Source organism: Periplaneta americana, chromosome 14 (assembly GCF_040183065.1).
Source record: "Periplaneta americana isolate PAMFEO1 chromosome 14, P.americana_PAMFEO1_priV1, whole genome shotgun sequence".
Taxonomy (NCBI): domain Eukaryota; kingdom Metazoa; phylum Arthropoda; class Insecta; order Blattodea; family Blattidae; genus Periplaneta; species Periplaneta americana.
Window position 1 is genome coordinate 54741121 of NC_091130.1, and position 21879 is coordinate 54762999.

Genomic DNA, 21879 nt, shown 5'->3' on the forward strand with positions numbered 1-21879 from the left:
ACATAATAAAAATCACCTCAGCAATGACTGAAATAATTTGTATATATTTTTAAATATTCATTTAAATATTCATACTTTCTAATGTGAGTATAATAAACAATAGTCTATATTAAAAATAGCGAAAAATATTATAATTTTAACCACTGTCTGTTATAGTATTTCATATAAAAATTAACAAAGCCTTTACATCTTCTCAAAGAGTCTAGGTCCACAAATAAAGTAAAACAAACATTATGAAGCACTTTTTTGTTGAACACTTTTTAAACATTTACACTTTTTGAACCCTTGTCCTCCAACGAAAGGTAATTGACGAACCACTCCCGTACATAAATTCCTTCCTTTTCTAATTCTTCAATGCTGATAAAATTTTCTTTACACAATATAAGTTGGTTCCTAGAGTACAATGACTTCAGTTTGCCAGCTTTGGTACCAAGTTGATAAAACTCATCTTAAATATTTATGATCACAGTTATTATTGATTTTGCGTCAATTTTTGCATCTGGTACTTTGATTCTCACATTCTATCCGACTAAGAATTTTGGAATTTTATTACAAGTGGCTGCTTTCATTTTCTTCGCTTGCATATCAAGACCTTCTTTCGCAGCCTCTCAGAACTGCTTCACCCCTGCAAACATGTCTGAATCTGCACAACGAAGGCGAGATTCTTCGATCTAGCTTTTACCGGCTCGCATTGGTAAATCCTGAGATTTACCAACATTTCTTGGTAAAAGTTCAAAATGTATGCATCTAATAAGATATTTCGGGTTTTACCGCACTATAATGGTAAATGTTAGGTTATACCGGTAAATTTTAAGATTTACCGGTCTTCGTACATTTACAGTAACACATATATTCCTTTAGTTGAATTTGTTTTTGTCAACTATACTGAGCATACTTCATCCTTATGGTGAAAAGAGGAAGAAATAAACTTTTTTTTAGAGAATCTCTTTATTTTTATCTTTCATTTACATATCCCACGGATGCAATGTTAAATACTAACAACACAACATTAGCATGTAGTCAGTGGGTTTAAATAGTAAATTCTGGAATGTTTTCTTTTTCAAACAAATGGCCCATCATAAAATCTACTGAAGTTACAAAGATACAGTTTACAAAAGTGTGAAAATGTTTACAAGTCTAAAGTACATACAAGATTATAATAATACAAAGTAAAATGTACAGCACATTCCTATAATCTATCACAGAGATTTATTTTGTAACATTTCAATGTATGGAAGTGATTGTTTCACGTACACCTGAATAATGTCATATTTCTGATGATTCAATAATGCATTTATGAATAAAATAGTGGCAGTGAATAAGCCATTGCATTTTCAATGTGACAGGTACTTCATAACATTTTCAGTTTCAGTTTCGTTACTTTCCATTGGCTGGAATACAGACTGTTAGAACATAATTCTGAAAAATATTTACTATTCTATAGCTCTAATAATTCTCACTCCATATTGTATCATTATTATACACATGAAAGCTTCCTGAATACATATAGAGAATTCCCCAACATAGTACAATAAAAGTGTGTAGATACTGAGATCATATTACTGGGCAAGAGGGTGTGAGGATTATAAAAAGGGAAACTGACACAAATTGGATAGAAATTTGCTGGTGGAACAAGTACTTTCTATTTACATACAAAAACTCAATAGATTATAATTAAATATTTTGTTTTCTCAGTGTAACCTTTAATTTGAGTTTTTATAGATTTAGTGCTCAATACTATCAGAAGTAAATTTCCATCATCTTGCCAAAAAAACTCTTGTCAACTTTCAATTTTCAAAGCACCTTTTTAAAATATATTTAATAAGATATTGTTAAAAATGTGTAAGTATGGCATATGATATATATTAAACAAAAAACCTATACAGGTTTACTTTTTCATACATAATCTCTGAGTATTATCTTGCAACAAACGGAAGTATTTTCTTCTTATGCAATAATTTCTATACTCTGCAGACTATTATTTCACAGCCCTTCAACCAGTGCAAATCAATTATTTTATGAAATGACCTGGCACTACAGCGTGTTCACAATGATTTTCAGAATTTATAATACTTTCTGAATAAAAATTGAGTCTAATATAAAAATTTCAGACTTAGTACCATAAAATTACAACCATCAAATACAAAAACTTTTTGTCTTCAAAATTAAACAGTAAAGAATGATCATTTTAATATTATCAATATTTTTCAAAATTAATTAATAACTACAGTAATTTGAAGCAATTTCTTCCCTTTTATATATAATAAAGTTCAATTGCTCCAAGTGTCCATTACACAACACAATATCATACTGCAATAATTGCAGGTAAAATTACTATAATTATTACAGTTTTATATAAAAGAAAAATTCAGCTGTCAGGAACATCAAATTTTTCAGTAGTTTGTACAGAGTGTTGGAACCAAGATGACCACTCACTACCAGTAGTCGTGTGGCCTCTGCATGCTGTATAGATCGCCCGTCTCCCACCAAACGGTGACCGTAATTTGCGGCAAAATAAACTCATAATACTGAAATAAAAGACTTACTTTACTGTAGTAATTGCTGGAAATAATGACTTTCGGCATTCAAGCATGCTTGATATTGCTTCAGCACATTCCCGGACACTTTCTGTAGTTCATTTTCACATATGTGATGCACTACACGGATTTTGTACAGTTTTAACTTCAATAATTTAGTGGCATGTTGAACTGAGGTTTTTGACACTCCTACTTTCTGGCCTAATCTGCGCAAAGATTCTGAGGGCTTTGTTCTAATCGAAAACCTATTTCATCTAATGTTTCTTCAGTTAAGACCCATTTATTCACTCGACACTTCATATTTTAAACCAAGCCTGTCTCGTTAAATTTCTTTACGAGTCTGTATATTGTTTTCTTATTTGACACAGGACCATTAGGGAAATGACACCTGAATATACGGCAACACATTCTCTATGTACAGTATATTTCACGAAAGTCTTGCATATAAAAATACGTTGTTCTATACTGTACATCACAATACAAATGCACACAACAGAAATGCAATAAATACGGTACTGATTTGAGAGCCGTGGGAATCTGACAGGCATAACGCCGGGACTTGCATCATTCCCGCCCGCTAACCAGTTTTCATGGTAGTGGGGGACATCTTGGCTGGAATGCTCTGTACTTACAAGGTACTTAACCAAAAGTGACACTGGATTACTTTCTGTATTTTAGACAACACAATCATGTCACATCATGAAAACTACCACAATGAAATTACATAATAATAATAATAATAATAATAATAATAATAATAATAATAATAATAATAATAATAATAATAATAATAATTTGCTTAATTTCAGACAGTCCAGTGATATTAAACTATTATTGTAATTTCAAATAATTTTAGCCATGCTTCATAGTATATGCCTTGTAAGATTTATTTACATTTATATACCAAGAGGAATATGCAACAAATTATATCAGAACCGACAAATTTCTTTTAAGGAAAGAATGCAACATAAATCTATGGTATAGACTTATTTAATTATTATAAATCAATATTAAAATTTACTATTTGCAACATATCAAAGAAGCTGAATTACAATGTTGTTATACAATCAACATTAAAATACAGAGTGTTCTTATGCAGACCGGTTCCACTCCAACCTCTACCTAAAAAAATCTGTTGTCTGGTGATGAGCAGTCATATGCTGATGTACACACAACTCTGTGCACACTTCGTTAAGCAGACCAGTCTCACTCCACTCCTTATCACTTAGCTTCCTCGGAATAGGCACTCCGCACTATCGTCATTAAGCTGATGGAACATTACTACCTGGGACCGGTCTGCATAGGAACTCTCTGTGTAGCAACTGTAGCATGTTTTACATACGTGCTTAACAATAATTATTTATTTTTTTGTTTTGTATTTAATTACCACGAATTTTTATTAAATCAATTCTAATGTTTATCGGTTTCTTCACTGTAATACACTGTGCTTTTTTCAAGTATTGATTTATACCTCACTCCAAAATCACTAGAATGGTGTTAGAGACATTTTTTAATAGGAAAAGTTTGAAGTTCAGTTAATGGTATGTCAATATATAAATCCAAATACATTTCACCTAGAATCCAATTTTTATGCACATTCAAACATGTCCTACAATACAGACTTTCAACAAACATCTGAAACATTTTCATCTTTTATGCAACAGTACATCTTCTTCACGACACGAAGTTGTCATACAATTATTCTGATATATTAACAAAACCTGGAACATTTGAAAGCAGGATCTTAACAATCTACCTCTCCTACATCCAATAGGCGAGGTAGGGTAAATTAATTTGTGACACATGATGAACAAAGTTAGTTTTATTTCTCCCAGGATAAAAGTTACAGTTGAAAGAATGTTGTGTGAATTGCAATCTATAATAGATACTGACAGAGTAAGAATCGAGTATTTCTTGAACTCCTGAACCTAGCATTTCGTCAGAAAGAGAAAAGAATATAGAAAAGTTGCATTGTTTTCCAGAGTTCTGAATCCAAGATCTTTGCGCAGAAAGCCAGTTTCTTCCTTAAGTGTGTCTGTAACAAAACTTCTGTTATACTAAAAATATGTATAAATTATTATGTATCAATGCTGGCAAGATTCTAGCTTTTTTACAAAGAAAGAACTATCTTATTATAAATGTTCCAGATACAGAAAACCTAACCTAACCTAACCTATTTTATTCTAAGAACATATAATATAATATATTACACCCATTTACAGCACTTAATCATTGTGAGTTATATAAAAGTTGCCATACATTCAAAAATATCCAGAAGAAAACCATCACAATAACAACATTAAACATACACGAAACAAAATCCTGGTCATACTGCACTTATTACATATAAAATAAAGAAAAATACAACTCTATCCATATTTCAATTTTCTTTAACATTATTTCAGTTTACTACGTTAATGACAAACTGTGAAGTATTCGTTGGCGATGGCATTAAAATGTATGAGCATGCTTTAATCCCTGCTAGAAAGTGGTTAGCACCGTGTTCCAGCTGCAGAGTCTCCCTTTACATAGAGAAACTTATTCTTTTTCTCTCCCCTCCCCCACAGCTAATCTCGTTACCAGAGTAGCTAACATTATTTCAAGTTTGCGGATATATTTGGAAAATATAACACCTAAGTACCATGTCTGCACAAACTATTTAGATGTGCCTAGTCTAATAGTAAATAACTAAATAAAAGTAAAGATGGCTGGACTTAAATAAGTACGTCTAAATTTTGCTTAAGCAGATTTTTAATCTACATACTGCCTTCAGTACATACTTTCTAACACACGCATGTAACAGGTTAGGACACCAGATAGTAGAATCTTCCTAATTAAAAAGGCTATGATGAATACTATAAGAATTCAGATAGTTATGAATAAAGGAGTACAGTTAATTGAAATTCACAGAAACTCAGAATTCCAAGAAATCAATAAAATAAGGAAAAGGTCATAATGGTGTTCTAGTCAAAGCAACAAACAATTTTTTATAAACTTTACATGATTTACAGATCTGTACAAGCTCCTATCATTGTTATATAATCTAACAGCAAGTCGGAAATAATACAAAAGTAAAGTTCTCCAAAGAAAGTAAAGACATTTATTTTCATGAAAATTCAAGAAGACAGTGCTATCTAAAGTTTTGACTTTAAAACTTCAAGTTATTTAACAAGATAAGAATTCACATAAATTTCATGGAATAAGTAGACTCAGTCCGATCTGATATCCTCATGACTACAGATATGCAGATAAATCTTTTTGTGTCAAGAGAATCACAGTCACATCTACTGAAACAGTTTCAGGGTTAATAAATGTCAAAAACAAATGATGGTCTCGTTCATTTTGCATGTAGAAAACGCAGAGTCATATTTCTATAATCTACTATCCTGTTTACTAAGTTTTTAAGTTGAATTCTTCGTCATCCAAAACATACATCAGAAGCATAACAGAGGTTTAGAAATCTAAACTCACATAAATGATTAATTCACAAAAGTGATAAAACAATGTTGAAAAGATAAATGTACACCTGCATTATAAACTTACCACAGGTCTACAAGTTTGAATGAAACACTTGTGATATGTAACCAACTTCTTTTAAAGGTGTCTATCAGACATGCCTGCAAGAGGAAGAGAAAAAAATAGTACCCGTACAACTATGAAAAATTTAGTTATTCCGAATACTATAATGCCCTTACTGTCAACAAAATTCTCTGTTTTTTTTCTCTTCCTACAAGCCTGTTTTCTTTTCCTTCATTTCACTCTAAGACAACAGAAACTAAAATGTAAAAGGATGACTAGTTACGATTTTGTTATTTCATGTGATCCAAATAGTCACTAGAGAATTTACAGTAAAACCTCGGTTTAACATTCCCATTTTAAGAAACTCTGCTTTAAGAAAAATCTCACATCTAAGAATACATTTTGACCGGATTTCCGAATACACACCCTATTTTAGCAAAGTTCGTAACTGTTTCAAACATCTGTAATCAGTCTCAATCAATAGTACACATCGATATTGGAAGCTTATAGAAATGTTACTGTGTATTTCTATAAGAAAATAGTAAATTTAGTTACAGTATTTCAAATATGTCGTGATTTTGTGAAAATATACCATGTGTTTGCGAAAGTTTATTGTTAATGTGTTTGCTAATAGCACATTTTAATGGATATTAAAGATATTTCATTATTAAGCTGTGGATTTATGCCTATATACCTATTTTAATCCTTAACCTGAAGGCGGAAGATTTTAGGTTACAAATCCATTTTAAGACATTGTGAGTGTTATATGCGAATTCTATAGTGCCTACAATTGCCTATTTCACTTGTAAATGCCTATTTGCTTATAAATGCCTAGAAGTTGCCTAAATATCCGTATTATATATTATACTTGAATTTACTGACCATTCTATCGATATTTTTTGAATCTGTAATTTGTTTCTTTTTTATCTAGCAGAGGGAAGTGATAGAGAACTATCAATAATTGTGTGTGTTACATTTTACTGCCAGCAGAGCGCGGAGAAATTCGAATAATTTTAAAATCAACCAATAAGAAAAAATGCATTTTGAAAGCCGCATGAATCATTGTGGTTGTTGACTAGGGTAGTTGTTTTAAATTGTGTATCCGTTTTGTGAGTTTGTGAATTGAGTATGGAGTTGAATTTTCTGCTGTAATACGTGAAGTATACCATGGAGATATGCCGAAGCAAAAGTCATCAGAAGCACTGATTGGAAAATACATTGTCATTACTGTGTTCCCACTGGTTTGGTCCCCAGCTGAGATTGGATCCCTGAAGTATTGCCCTATCACTTCATGTGAAGTAGAAGGGAGTTTCTCCCAACTTAAGAACATTCTTACAGACAATAGACATCAGTTCTCATTACAACATTTGGATGAATATTTAATTATTCACTGCCATAACGACATTCCTATAGAAAGTAGTGTATAATGCTACGCTATGGTCGTGTTAGCCATTGTGAATTAGAAATTTGTTAGTGCCTTTTTAAATGCCTATTTTTAGAATTTTGAATGCCTATTTTGCCTGCCTAAAAATCCACAGCTTGGTCATTATAATATAGTTAAATATTGAACTGGAGAGAACATGTTGCCAGGATGTTCGCCAAGCACTTGCCAAAACTGATCTTACGCTATACTCCAAGAGGCCGAAGGAACTTGGAAAGACCTAAAAAGTGCTGGATAGAGACCGTAACAGGCCTGTAGGTCTATCTAATACATGAAATGGTTATGATTACGATGATGATATAGTTAAATGGCCTGTGGGTATTCAATTTTTAATTTCTATTCTCAGCTCTTCTTTACTCATATTAAATTAATATATCTTTTCAAGAAAACCACCAAGAGTTCGTTAAAAGGAGGTTTTACTGTATGTGAAAAAAGTTGATTGTAGAATTGAACTTTTTAAAATAACGCAATTTTAAGATGATTTCACTTTGAAAGTTTTCTGAATGTGGTATGTAGATCTAATATTTCCTCATAAATCACATATAACAATATTAATAATGACTGAAACAATGCCAACTTTCACATAATTCTGAACAATACTTCTTAAATGTTGACAATGGAAGAAGCAAGTAACTATTCCATGTTCATAACAGGTCTATATACACCTAGTTTTCCATTAAGTAGACACCAGTGAGCATTTTTCTGCAATGTAAAACCTAAAATGTGGATAAGGGCACAGGATTCCATTTAACACAAGGTTAAGTTGTGATTCTCTGTTTCCATTACATCACTCAGAACAACTTCATCGACTAGTATGTACATACATCAGGTTATTACATGAATATCATCAATCATTATGCCATTCAGATCCACAAAGAAAATGACTATAGTCCAATGACTATTACATACAGTAAATTTTCTGCTATTCTATATAGTTTCCTTGTAATTACATTGGCATCTCATGAGTTGCAAGAAGTAGTGAAGTGCATTCCATAACCTCTTCTACTCAGATCCCATCTCACCTTCCCGTGGTGCAACCTGTTTTTAACAAACAAGGCTGCTGACCTGCCGTGGCATGCATAAGCGTCCCCTAAGTGGTGAAGAGGGAATACGGTCGATGGAGTTGTCTGGACAATCCTCCCAGCTAGATCATCTGGACCCACGGTGTGGTCCTCTGAACAGTTTGGATGTTGTGTGTAGGTGATATAACCACCATAACATAAAAATTTGGTGCCTACATTAAAATGCTTATACTTTTTGCTACATCACTTTCCTATATTGGAAAGCAAGAGTCTTAATGGCTTTATTGCCAAAAGCTCAGCATTAATTAACAATAACAATACTGGGACCTCAGAATAAAGATTTTACTATTTTCCTTTTTTATAAACTTGAGTTGATGGGTACTAACTATTCAATTCAGCATGACTTATGTTATTTTGGACATAACAAGTAGAATGTAGTGTTGCTTGTTTGTGCTTCCTTCTCTGATAATTCAACAGAAAAGGTGGCATTGTATAATATCAGTGGCAACACTTCTTACCTTAAATGACCTCAATGGAGAAAATAAATACACTACTCCTGAAATATCAATAATTTTGCCAAATATAAAATTGATATATCAAGTGTAGTCTCTAAATATTAAGTACACATATAGTTTCATTACGTATTGAAGATTAAGACAGCACATATCATGAAGTCGAACAGACAGCAGGGAAGTAGAGGTCCCATGTTTTCTTAACCCTGTCATGAGAACGAAGTGATTAGCTTTCAAACTCCAGCCGCCTTTATCCCAACAATCAATTTATAACAGACTGAGTCGCAGAGCAGTTTTGAAAGTTATGGCTAAAAGAAAAGTCCCTCTCCTATACCTAGGACTGAACCCTCTCCCTTTCAGTCAGTCAGTCAATGATCTGTCATTCTACTACAGGCCATTCAGTATCTCGTGAAATTTAACTGAATGTCAGAGGAAGAAGAAAGTGGACTGAGAAGCTTCTCTCCCTCACTATGCTTCTACTTGTAGCAAGCAAGCTCATGTACCCCTACCATAAGGTTCTTACTATATGCTACAGCGGACTGAAGTATTTGGTTTCACGAGATAACGAATGACCTATATATAAGCTAACTCGGCTCCCATTCTCGTATTATATGGAATGAAAAATAATTCTTACATTACTAGCATATGTTATATTCAACATGAAATATGTTTTCACATGTTCCTTAATTATCTAGTATTTATGACTAAGTATATTAAGCAATGCTTGGGAAAAGTGGCATAAGTCAATTTCCACAAAAAAAAATTATCAGTTTATTGACAACTTACGGAACATCTGGTTGCTTGGGAAAAGAGACATAAGTATTTATCCCATTAGAATAATTCATACAGAAGAAAATCAAATCAACATAAACCAGTGTGAAGACAGTTTTTTTCTTCTCCTGTAAAATTAACATTTTTGACTTGTGCCATTTTTCCCGAGCACTACAGATTTATACTTGGCTAATCAAGATTCTTAATTCTAGCACTAGATAGAGACAGATGTCAGTTTCTTGTCTTCAGCTCTGGGAGAGTCTCTAATACACTCCACAATAGGCTAGCAACCGAATCAGTGGCAGCTTCAACTGCAGTATTAGCTGCTCCAGAATATGAGGTACATCATTATATTCCATAATAATTAGAGCAGAAATACTAGTAAATAACAATTAATTTAGACTTCATTAATAATGCAAACTTAAACATGATCACTGCTAAAAATGTAAATAGACTGACATGGACCATTCACAATGAGAAATATAAATATGGAACATTAACGAAATGAAAGCAATTTGGTAGCTAACAGTTCACTGAACTTTTGTGTCCTCGTCTATGTTACAGATCTGTGACCTGTTACTCCAATTTAGATCATCAGAAACTCCAACATTTTATGACTCTTCCTAGGTACCTTCTCCCTGTCAGACGATTTTTTTCTGACAATTTAGTCTGTTGCTGGCATTCTGTCCACATGGACAACCTTCTCACTTCTTCGCATTTACATCTACTTCAATAGTTTCTCCATGATAACCTTAGCTAATAAAGTATTATCAGCAGCAATTAATGAGAGACAAACAGATAACAGAAACAGTAATAGGTGAAAATCAGTGTGGGTTTAGGCTCAGTAGGGGAACTACTGATCAGCTCTTTACCATAAGACAAATACTGGAAAAGCATTATGAATATGGGTTAGATTTACATATATTGTTTATCGATTTCCGACAGGTATTTGATAGTATTAATAGGAAGAAATTATATGAAGCTATGCATATAATGGGAATTCCACAGAAATTAGACTGATAAGGATGACTATGACAAATACCAAAGCTAAAGTAAAAATTGATAATAAAATAAGTGATAGTTTTCAGTTCAATAGAGGTGTGAAACAGGGAGATGGATTGTCTATCACATTATTCATACTGGCCCTCCATCATGTTATAAAGGATATACATCAAAGAGGTACTGTTTTCAATAAGATGAGCCAGATTTGTGCATATGCTGACGATAGTCATTGTAGCCAGGACTAAGTATAAAATAACAGAAGTATATAAAGAATTAGAGAAGAAAGCAGAAAAAATGGGACTGGGAGTTAATATAGAAAAGACAAAATATATGATAGTATCAGCCTCAGAAGAAAAGAGAACACCATGTGATTTGCAGATTGAACAGAAAGTATTTGAGTAGTAAAATTCCACTATTTGGGGAATATAATGATTGAAATTAAAATGGGTGCCACAATAAAAGACCGAATTCAAGCAGGGAATAAAGCATATTTTGCAAATCTGAAATTACTAAAAAGGAAAATATTAACGAGGACAGATAAAATACAGATATATAAAACATTAATAAGGCCAATTGTTACATATGGCGCAGAAACATGGATACTGATAAAATCAGACCAAGATTCTTTAAGGAAATTTGAACATAAAATAATGAGAAGAATTTATGGACCTGTTTTGGATAACGGCATGTGGAGAATTCGATATAATGAGGAAATCAACCAACTTATTAAAGGAGAAGATATAATAAGATTTATAAAATCACTAAGGCTGCAATGGCTAGGTCACCTAGAACGAATGGATGAGAATAGAATACCTCTAAAAGTGTTTACAGCAAGATGTTATTCAACAAGGAAGAGAGGAAGACCTAGAATCCGATGGATGGATAATGTGATGGAAGATCTGAAAATTATGAACATAAGGAGATGGAGAGAAAATATTGGAAATAGAAGAGAATGGGGACTGATTGTGAAGGAGGCCAAGGCTCACATAGGCCTGTAGTGGCGAGTAGTCAGTCAGTCAGTCATGATAATCTGATCAAGTAACTTTTCACAGTCAATATTTTATAATACTTTCAATCTCAGGTTTTCGAAGAAGTTGTTTCCTGTTACGTCACTCAAGAATACCATCTGTAAATGACCACTTTGTTACAAATTCAAGTACTGAATCCTATCATGCAAATGCAAATTGTTTTGGAAAAGTGAAAATCATTTCTTGGAGAAATAACATATTACTTCAGCACTTCAATATCAACGAATCCTGGCTTCTTACTCATTTTAGTTTATATTATTAGTGTTATACGCCGTGAAGGTCTTCAGAAACTACAAATTACAGAACTCATTACTTTTGTAACCTTGACACTTGGAGTTAAGGAACATGCTTCTGCTGCTTTAATAAAAAAAGAAAAGTAGAACAGTCATTCTCAGTAAGCTCCAAAGCCTTTCTGGAAGACAAAATCACTTGCTTTCGACCAGGACAGTCTTCCTAGCAACTATACTAACGGTATCTGGGTGAATCATTAAGTACAGATAAAATCTCTTATTAGGTGAAAAAGTTGTAGAGAATTAAGAAGTGCTGAAATTAATTCTGAAGAGTAAAATCGAAGATCGAAAGAGAGTGGATGACAGGAAGAGAGAACACACATAAAAAACTAAAAACATTGGCGATGAAATCAGCAAAGAATGAATACACGAACTGCTTATGCTTCTATTTTACATCAAATCACTGTGAATGGTACCAAATGATGTGGATAAGCTTTCATTTTGAATGAGTCTTTGTACAGAATTTTAAAAAAATAACGGCGTAAAGGGAGGGGGGGGTAGAGAAGGCATAACTTTCAGACTAATCTGAGTGATATTATTACATGTACCAAATTTGCACTAAACTCTTCCATTTTCTGAAACTTTGAACTTTCTTTATTTTTGACATCACTGAAGCTTGAAGTGAGCAAACAATGCTAGTTTCCTTATGTTTTTCACTGGTGTCATTGCAATTAATATTTCTACCTGAGTGACTACAGGGTATTGAAGTTGTCTTGATGTGAACGTAATTTCTTTTATAAATATCATATTGGAAAGTTACAACATTTATTCCGACCACAGTGACAGTAAACACATAAATGTGGCGGAAAAAAAAATGTATTTAAATACTTCTCTACAGTGTAACAGCAGTTAAGTGTCTCATTTTCACAATGGAATTAATGAGCTCATATCCAAACCTAACCTTAAATTGAACAAGTAGTTTGATGTCTCCAGCAGATATACAACTATAAAAACATTAGCTGGCCACACCAAATATAAGGCCTAGAAATTAAGCTTGGATAAAGGATTATAAAAAACTGAATAGCCCCAGCATTCAGTAGTAGTCCTCAGTGCACAACCTTGCCTCACATCTCACGTATAAGTTAGGGATTCACAGAGGATGGCAACTCAACTAAGAGCTCCAAGTACATGTAGTTATTTATTTTTAGTTGGTTATTTAATGACGCTGTGTAAACTACTGGACTGGTGATAGCGAGATGAGGTCAAGAATTTGCCACAGTTTACCTGACATTTGCCTTATGATTGGGGAAACCTCGGAAAAAACTCAACCAGGTTATTGGTCCAAGTGGGAACCGAATCCGTGCCCGAGCGCAACTCCAGATCAGGAGATAAGTGCCTCAGCCGACTGAGCTACGCCAGTGGCCACATGTACTTATTTCTTTACGCAACATTACAAGTAAGTTTGCATAACCTTACAGCTAGTATGGGTAGCTAATTTTCTACGTTTGCCTATCTGCTATAGAGATCTATGTGCACAGTTTGAGGAGAGGTTTCGACATGAGCTTACATACAGTTCCTTTGTTAGTTCAAACTGAATTTTTCCGTAAATGTATGAGTTTAGCACATATTGGTATCAACTTTATCAATCGAATTAAAGTTTGAATTAGCCCTATTTTTGTTGCTGTGATTTAAAACACACTGTATTTTATGCATATTATCTCAACTTTTCTCTGCATTCAAGCTCTACCTGTATAGCAGAGGTGACCATACAATCAGTTACGACCAGCTTGTCAAATATGAATGATGTGATTACTCAGTTGGTGGTTCCACATCAGAGTAAAGTAGAGTGGAGAAAACGGTGAGAAGTTTAAACAACTTCACAATGTACTCATTAGTCATGAAAGATTATGAAGATATTTTTTCATGGCCAAAATATAACTTAACTCAGTCTGCTCATTTCTGCTGCCAAGTGAGGTTTATTTGCATAATCTCCAGATTAAATTTGCTATGGATTCCTACAATAACAATTTGTTCTCTGTAAAATTAATTTAAAATAAGAGTATTTCAATCAATGCAACATTACGAGTATGTTACACCTTTATTCAGTCTGACTGAATGGCATATTAAATAAAATGAGTTTTTCTCACTTATAGAAACAGATACAGCATCAGAACGCTTGGTCCTGTACAGATGATATGATAAAAATCACTTGTTACTTGTCAGTGCTTTTTGTCTGGTCACTGGCAGTCTTGTCTATGCTGAGACTTGCCAGACTGGCCAGCAGGTCCCGCACTCCCGTCTCCACTTCCTCACGAGTGTTGCTGAGTGTCAGTCTTGATGAGAATGCTCCTAGCAGTTCGGCCTCTATTTCCTGACCACGTTTATGCAAATAAGCCAACATCATTTCTATAACTTGTCGTACCTCTTCCTTGACTATATTTGAATCCTCTGAATTTGCAGCACCTCTCTGAAGCAATTTGAGTTTGGACTGGGCCAGCTGCAATGGGTTGCGACCAAAATGATCACTGCAGCTAACATCTGTGCCTATAAAATGTTGCAATCTGGTCAGTACAACCTAACTCTTTTTATACTGTATATTTGTTCTATTCAAAGAAAACAATATTGAAAGTCATAGATTAAATATCTCGCACAAGCTTAAATCATTTGACATGTAAGATATATAACTATGGCCCAGATTCTTATGTAATTACATATTGCATTCCTTTACTTGTAAACTACTGAAAATTACAAACGTAAAATAGTACATTATGCAACGAGCCTATAATGGTAGTAATTAAGACGCGAGTATGTTTGTTTATGAAACGAGCGCAAGCGAGTTTCATAATTTTCATACGAGCGTCTTAATTATCACTATAGGCAAGTTTCATACGACTTTTTATGCTCGACCATATTTCTAACTTGAAATTATTCAGAAGTATTCATATTATGGTTATGTAAGTGAGGAGCGAACTGACCTTCTAAATTGTGAGATGTGTGCAGATGCGAAAGTATTAATTTTTTCCGAGGCACGAATTTCATTGACCTTGATATAATCTAGAGAATAACATGAACATTAGTCTTGATATAACCTGGAAATTGATTTAGAATTGAAAAACGAGATGACAAATTGAATTTATTTGAATATTATTTACAATTAACGCTAATTATTATAGTAACAGAACATAACCTTCTGCGACAGTATTGGATTTCCAGCCTCCATGACTTTTCGCTAGTTGTCTTTCGATTGCATATCCGAGAATAATCGATACTTGCGCTTTCATAATGCTACAAAGGTGATTTCTCATTGGCTGAACAACTGAACTATAATGAATACGTATACTTTAATGAGGTGCATTAAAGGGCTACTACCAGGTGTATAATTACTGCATTTCGGCATGGTTGAGCATAAAGAAACTTAAAATATTTCTCTTGTTTTAATTTGTACTCATTACTAAATATGTATGAACAAAACTATACCTGCTTTGAGCAGTAAAGTAACAACACCAACGTTATTGGTGCATGCAGCAAGGTGAAGAGCAGTGTTTCCCAGAGAATCCCTCCGATTTGGGTCTGCCCCTCTCTCCAACAATAATCTGCAAACCAAGGAAAATTTACTTCTGTTTCAAGATGAATGAAATCTGTAACTTGCAACTTAATTTCCGGTAATCTGGCCATCTCCTAAGCATTTGAAGAAATAAGATAAAGTTGACTTCTGAACTGTATTTTCAAATGGATATGTACTAATAATACAGTGTATTCGTAGCTCGGCTGACCGTTATAACATAACCTAAATAATATAAACAAGTGTTAGAAAAGTTTTAGTTAGGGATGATGAAATAAACAAGAAAACTTTTAATTAAGGATGATGAAATAAAAAATAAACATGAATAATTTTAAAAGGAACAATTATTGAAAGTACAATTTTCAAATTTGAATGTTTTAGTGGTTCGGCCGAGCTACGAACGCACTGTATTTTATACATACATATATATATATATATATATATATATATATACATATATAATATTTTATTTGATTATTTAATGATACTGTATCAACTACAAGGTTATTTAGCGTCGATGGGATTAGTGAAAGTGAGATGATATTTAGCGAGATTAAGCCGAGGATTCGCTATAGATTACCTGACACTTGCCTTAAGGTTGGGGAAAACCTCGGAAAAACCTAACCAGGTAATCAGTCCAAGCGGGAATCGAACCTGTGTCCGAACGCAACTCTGGACCGGCAGGCAAGCACCTTAGCCGACCGAGATACATATATGTACAGTTTGTATGTATGTTATAGAAAATTTTAAAGAATTCTTAAATGATTAACAAAGTAATACTTTCTTTCATAATATACTGTAAATTTATATCCATTCTTATCGCAGTAAGTGGGCCTACTTTATTCCTAACTATTTCAACAGCATTTATAAATACATACTGCTTTAATTAAGATGTTGTCATATTAATAAATAGCTATTGACAATAATTAAAGTTAACAGAACTGAAAATTACAAACCTCACAACTTCACTATAGCCTCTACAGGCAGCCAAGTGAAGTGGAGATCTACGCTGTTCATCTCTGCAATTAGGGTCAACTCCTGAATCCAATAAAGCTGCTACCTGCTCCACATTATTAGTTGAGGCAGCCTGGCGTAATCGGCGCTCATCTGTTATAAATTAATTCAATTTAGCATTAACATTGTACACAATTTACACAACACTTTTAGAAGTGCTGAAGGTCAAATAGCATTTTATGGCAATAGAAATAAGCAACATATAAATAAGAGACTGTCGATTCATTTTTTTAATAAGAAAACGAAAATGTGATTTTTGATTGAAAATGACCAAAATTTCACCCATCACCCCTCTTAATAAAATTGAAATTAGGTTAAGATGTATAAAAGCTATATAATTTTATGAAAATAGAAACAGAATCACAATAGTTCATGGTCTACTGATATACCCCTATATCATACACATGCGATATGGCATAGAGTATTAAAGCGTGTATAAATAAATTTCATCTTTCAACAACTCGAAACACGTCTTTACCCATATTTTCTATCACACTGATATGAATTATGATGCAGGACTCAAAAAATTCAGTTTCAGTTGTTATATTTTGGTTTAACAAAACAAGGGTCACTGTGTTTATAATAGTTTCAAGGTTAGCACTTATCTCGCCAACCGAGAATCCTACAGGCATGCGGTATGGACAGACATCTTCAATAAAAATGGCTCTTTCTCATGATTTTATCAAAAAAAGTCCTATATGAAATACATTTTGTGCACGTAAAGAAATAAATAAAAAGAATTCACCACAACGAGCTAGTGCAGTCAACTAGACAACGTTGCAGCGATCTCAATGGCTGATTGCAGAATAGCAGCTGCATCTAGTGCTGCCTCATGTTTACAGTTGTTCTGTGTTTACTTTAACAATTGTCTTTTATATTTTAATGGTGATTTATTTGCTCGTGACGTTTGATATGCACAATATGGCGGCGATACATCTATTCACTACTATGTACAACAGGTGGCTAGTTCTAGGTTATTCTGTGGAAAGTATTGGGAACCAGAAAGTAAAACCAAGTGCTTAGTACTATATATTATTCATAGTATGCAATTGTTAAAGAAAAAATGGTGTCTCCTTTTATCTGCTTTTTCTGTAGAATTAGGCTGTCCTAAATTATTGTGAAATGTGTAAAATGTATAAGAAAGTATGTCATCTAATTATGACACTACATATTTATTTTCAGAAGAGGAGATGATACTAAGAGATATGCTACTAGAGCTAAATGACAGCTGTGAGCAGTATGGAATGAAGATAAATGAAAACAAGACGAAGACCATGGTCATAGGAAGAAAAGTAAAGAAGGTAAATTTGCGAATTCTAAATGAGGCAGTAGAGCAAGTAAACAGGTTCAAATACTTGGGATGTACTATAAGCAGTAACATGAGCTGCAGCCAGGAAGTCAAAAGGAGGATAGCAATGGCAAAGGAAGCTTTTAATAGAAAAAGGAGCATCTTCTGTGGACCTCTGGAGAAACTCTCCAGTGCTTGGGAAAAGTGACATAAGTCAGTTTACACAAACCTTTTTTGATAATTTATTGACAACTTACGCTGGTTTATGTCGATTTGATTTTTTTCTGTATGAATTATTGTAATGGGAGAAATACTTATGTCTCTTTTTTCAAGCGAGCAGATGTTCTGTAAGTTGTCAATAAATGACCAAAAAAGATTTGCGGAAACTGACTTATGTCACTTTTCCCAGGCACTGCAGAACTAAGGAAGAGACTACTGAAGTGCTTTGTGTGGAGTGTAGCATTGTATGGAGATTACGACGAAGTGAAGAGAAGCGAATAGAAGCATTTGAAATGTGGATATGGAGAAGAATGGAATGTGTGAAATGGACAGACAGAAAAAGAAACGAAGCTGTGTTGGAAAGAGTGGATGAAGAAAGAATGACACTGAAACTGATCGGAAAGAGGAAAAGAAATTGGCTAGGTCACTGGTTGAGAAGAAACTGCCTTCTGAAGGATGCACTGGAAGGAATGGTGAACGGGAGAAGAGTTCGGGGCACAAAAGATATCAGATGATAGACGACATTAAGATATATGGATCATAAGAGACAAAGAGAAAGGCAGAAAATAGGAAAGATTGGAGAATGCTGAGTTTGCAGTGAAAGAACTACCCTTGGGCAGAACACTATGAATTAATAAATGAATACTTATTTTAATCTAAAATCTGCAGTTATTGTGTTTAAGAACTTCATTATTTTAGAATTTCATTTATTTAAGCGCACCCTAATTTATCAATTTATCACACTGATCCTACTCTGTTGAAAACTGATTTACCCAAAGGTCCTTTAAATTGGTACCACGTATCCCGATGATTCTTCAGGCGACAATGCAAGACTCGCATTTTTCGTTGCATTTCATGCTGGTATACGGAACAAGTGTGACCTGGAAAGAACGTCAATATTATTATAGTGTTTGAATGATATATAAGACATTATTATTTATAAAATTATTTAAATTAAATATTAAATTGGCACAATCCACTATGCAGAGTACAGAAATGAATAATGACGATGTGAATTTTGTACAAGCATACTTGAATAGAAATGAAAAAGTCAACACTAAGAAACCTCTTAAAAAAATCGAATCATTATTTATACAGAGAAATTTAACACAACCTTCTTTACTTAAATACCTATTCCAAATAACAGATATTGAAAGGTCTCCGACATTGGACTTTCATCAGTTGATAGTAGACTAATTTTCTTACCATCTCTTACTTATTCGTAAGAGATGGGACATAAGTACAGACCGATTATTTAGTCCTGACAGCTCAGCGATGTGAAAGAGGGAAAGTAATAGGAGTAATTAGTGGGGAGAGCTCTGGAGTAGAGATAAGTGAGCGGTCGGTAAAAAAATGCAGTACAGCTTAACTGTACTGGAAACACACCGCTCTACCGCACACATGCCATTCAATCGCTCTGAATGCAAGTGACTGACTAACCCAAACACCACTTGGCGTAACATAATGGACTAGCCTGACCCAGGCGCATAATGTCGGCGACTGTCAGGACTAAATAATCGTACTGTAACCTTCACCTATTAACCTTACATTAAATTAAGCTAGGCTATAATTATGGTATTAGTCCTATAATATGTTTTCTATCATACCTATGACTTCATATCCATTGCCTAAACCAAGGCTAGAAGGCTGCAAATTACGGAATGTCAAACCAGCAGGAGATTCCATTTCTGATAGCTTGTACAATGGAAGTCGAAATTCCAAATCCTGAAGAAGAGCAAAGAATGTTATTTAATGCATGGTATGTATGTGTAGGCCAATGGACAAAAGTTGGGAGTGAAAATTGTTACCTTTTTGGCCAATTTTCGATATCTTCCCATACCATATACAGAATGACATCTGATTTGCGTTTCGTTATGGGTTAAATGGGGGGGTTAAGTGGGTTAGTTGAGAAAATATTTAAGTAAATGACGTGAGTCCGAGGATTGTGAAAGGGTTTCAATGATGTAAGTACGTTTTCTCCCCCCCCCCCACGTGTAGTATGGGAAGTATCGAAGTTGTACCTTACTTTTTTTTTTTTTAATTCATAAGAATTTTATAAAATAATATTCACTGTGTTTACTATTTATGAACTTTGGGTAATTCGGTATAAAACGGTCAATATGACGGACATAACTGAGGATACGTGTGACAGGTTAGGTTTGGTTCTTTCAGGATTTGGTATGACTACCAAAAACCGTAGGTCTAAATGCAAAGCATACTGAAAAGCTCAACAAACCAAACAACCTGCCACTGATCCGCGATGACGTCATTGATGTCCGTCATATTGACCAACATTTTCTATCGAATTTTTCATGAGCAGACCTACAAATATAAAAATAAATTAGTAGAATAAATTTTGTTGACATTTTCCACAAAGGCAATATAAGACTGAAATATATTCTTGTAATTTGCTCATTTTATCAATGGCAATTTTTGCTGCGCAGACTCTTACAATGCTGCGTCTGGGTTAAGAGGGCTCTACGTCTAGGTTTAGTAAATATACTATTATTGACAATGCCTACCTCAATATCGTCACGACTCTTGCTATCCACAGTACCATTGGTGCCACTGGAGTGTTCAGCAGATGATGTAGACTTACTCATGACTGAATTTTGTACTGCAGACTGCTGAAGAGGGTGAACCAAATTAGTTGATATCTTCACAGGGCTCACTTCTTGAGTTGTTGACTGAGAATCTAAAGTTGCGTAACTGTCGTTACTATCATTTCCCGTTTCTACTCCAGAATCTACAGAAGTCATCGGAGGAAAAGAATTATAAAAATCTGGTATCTAAATACACATGCCACTGCTCTTTCTTTCAAGACTTTAACGAACTGTAGTAACGTTTTACATTCTTGCGTTGTTCGTAATAGTGAAGTAAAAAGAGTTATTTCCTTTGCGATTCCTTCTGTCTCACTTGTCAACTCAGCTATAAAAACACAACAATTGATTATAAAATATTGACCACTAGGTGACAGTTGTCTATTACATTTCCCCTCCCCCCATACTTCATTAACACAATTTACGTATAGGTAACAAGCATACGCACTGAGATAATAAGCACAATAAAATTTGCCTTTTTATTCATGGGTTTTTCCGTGTTAAGTATTTCAAGTGAAGCATCAGAACTATAAAATGTCTAACATAATTAAAGTTCCGCTATTACAGTAGCTCGCTACCACCACAACAACATCACGATCATATATTTACGCAAAATACGTACACTCCGTACACTATTGCGCCAGTCCTTTCCATTTCCCATGATTCTGTGAAATTATCAATGTACGGAGTAATCAACATAAATTCTGCAATAATGGTAAACTTATATGTCATGCAAAATAATTAAGCAATCTAGTTTCTAAATTTAATTGCAATTTCTCTTTCTAAGTTAACTGAAGTAGCTTTGGAATTGTAATATATTCATTTATAAGTGGCAGTACTAAATATGTTCTCAGAAATAAGTCAGTGAAGTACTCCTGTGACAAAATTAACCGGAAATGGTTAGCGGCATGTGTGGGCTATGTAGACCAATGTTCCGGTATCGGTGAATAGTCTGCCGTTATTTATAAAATATTTTCTGAATATCGGACATATTTCTTTTATACGATCTCTTTAAAGGAACATATATCAATGGGTTAGTATGTAATACAATGATTGATACGCTACAAACGTTGCAAATGCATATTAAAAGTCACAGTTTTGTGATGTATTGATGGTTATGTGCTATAGGCAATG

At 33.9% G+C, this 21879-nt stretch overlaps 2 protein-coding genes across 3 annotated transcripts in view; one reads left to right on the top strand and one right to left on the bottom strand.

Moving 5' to 3' along the window:
• Positions 1–929: 929 nt before the first annotated feature.
• Positions 930–21420, bottom strand: LOC138713301 (ankyrin repeat domain-containing protein 54-like). Of its 2 annotated transcripts, XM_069845288.1 has the most exons (7): positions 21194–21420; positions 20668–21073; positions 19753–19870; positions 18919–19026; positions 16581–16731; positions 15540–15655; positions 930–14606 (listed from the first exon to the last, which is right to left on the bottom strand). In XM_069845288.1, exons 2-7 carry the CDS (start codon positions 20902–20904, stop codon positions 14275–14277), a joined length of 1062 nt encoding a protein of 353 aa, XP_069701389.1. In that variant the 5' UTR covers positions 20905–21073; positions 21194–21420; the 3' UTR covers positions 930–14274. The 2 variants fall into 2 exon arrangements, with proteins under 2 accessions (XP_069701389.1, XP_069701388.1); XM_069845287.1 differs by having other exon boundaries at positions 20668–21420.
• Positions 21421–21624: 204 nt separating this feature from the next.
• scny (ubiquitin specific peptidase 36) overlaps positions 21625–21879 on the top strand; it is a 74240-nt gene continuing 73985 nt past the window's right edge. Inside the window, exon 1 of the mRNA XM_069845285.1 lies at positions 21625–21778. The gene's annotated coding sequence lies outside the window, so the exon portion shown is untranslated. The remainder of the gene's footprint in view (positions 21779–21879) is intronic.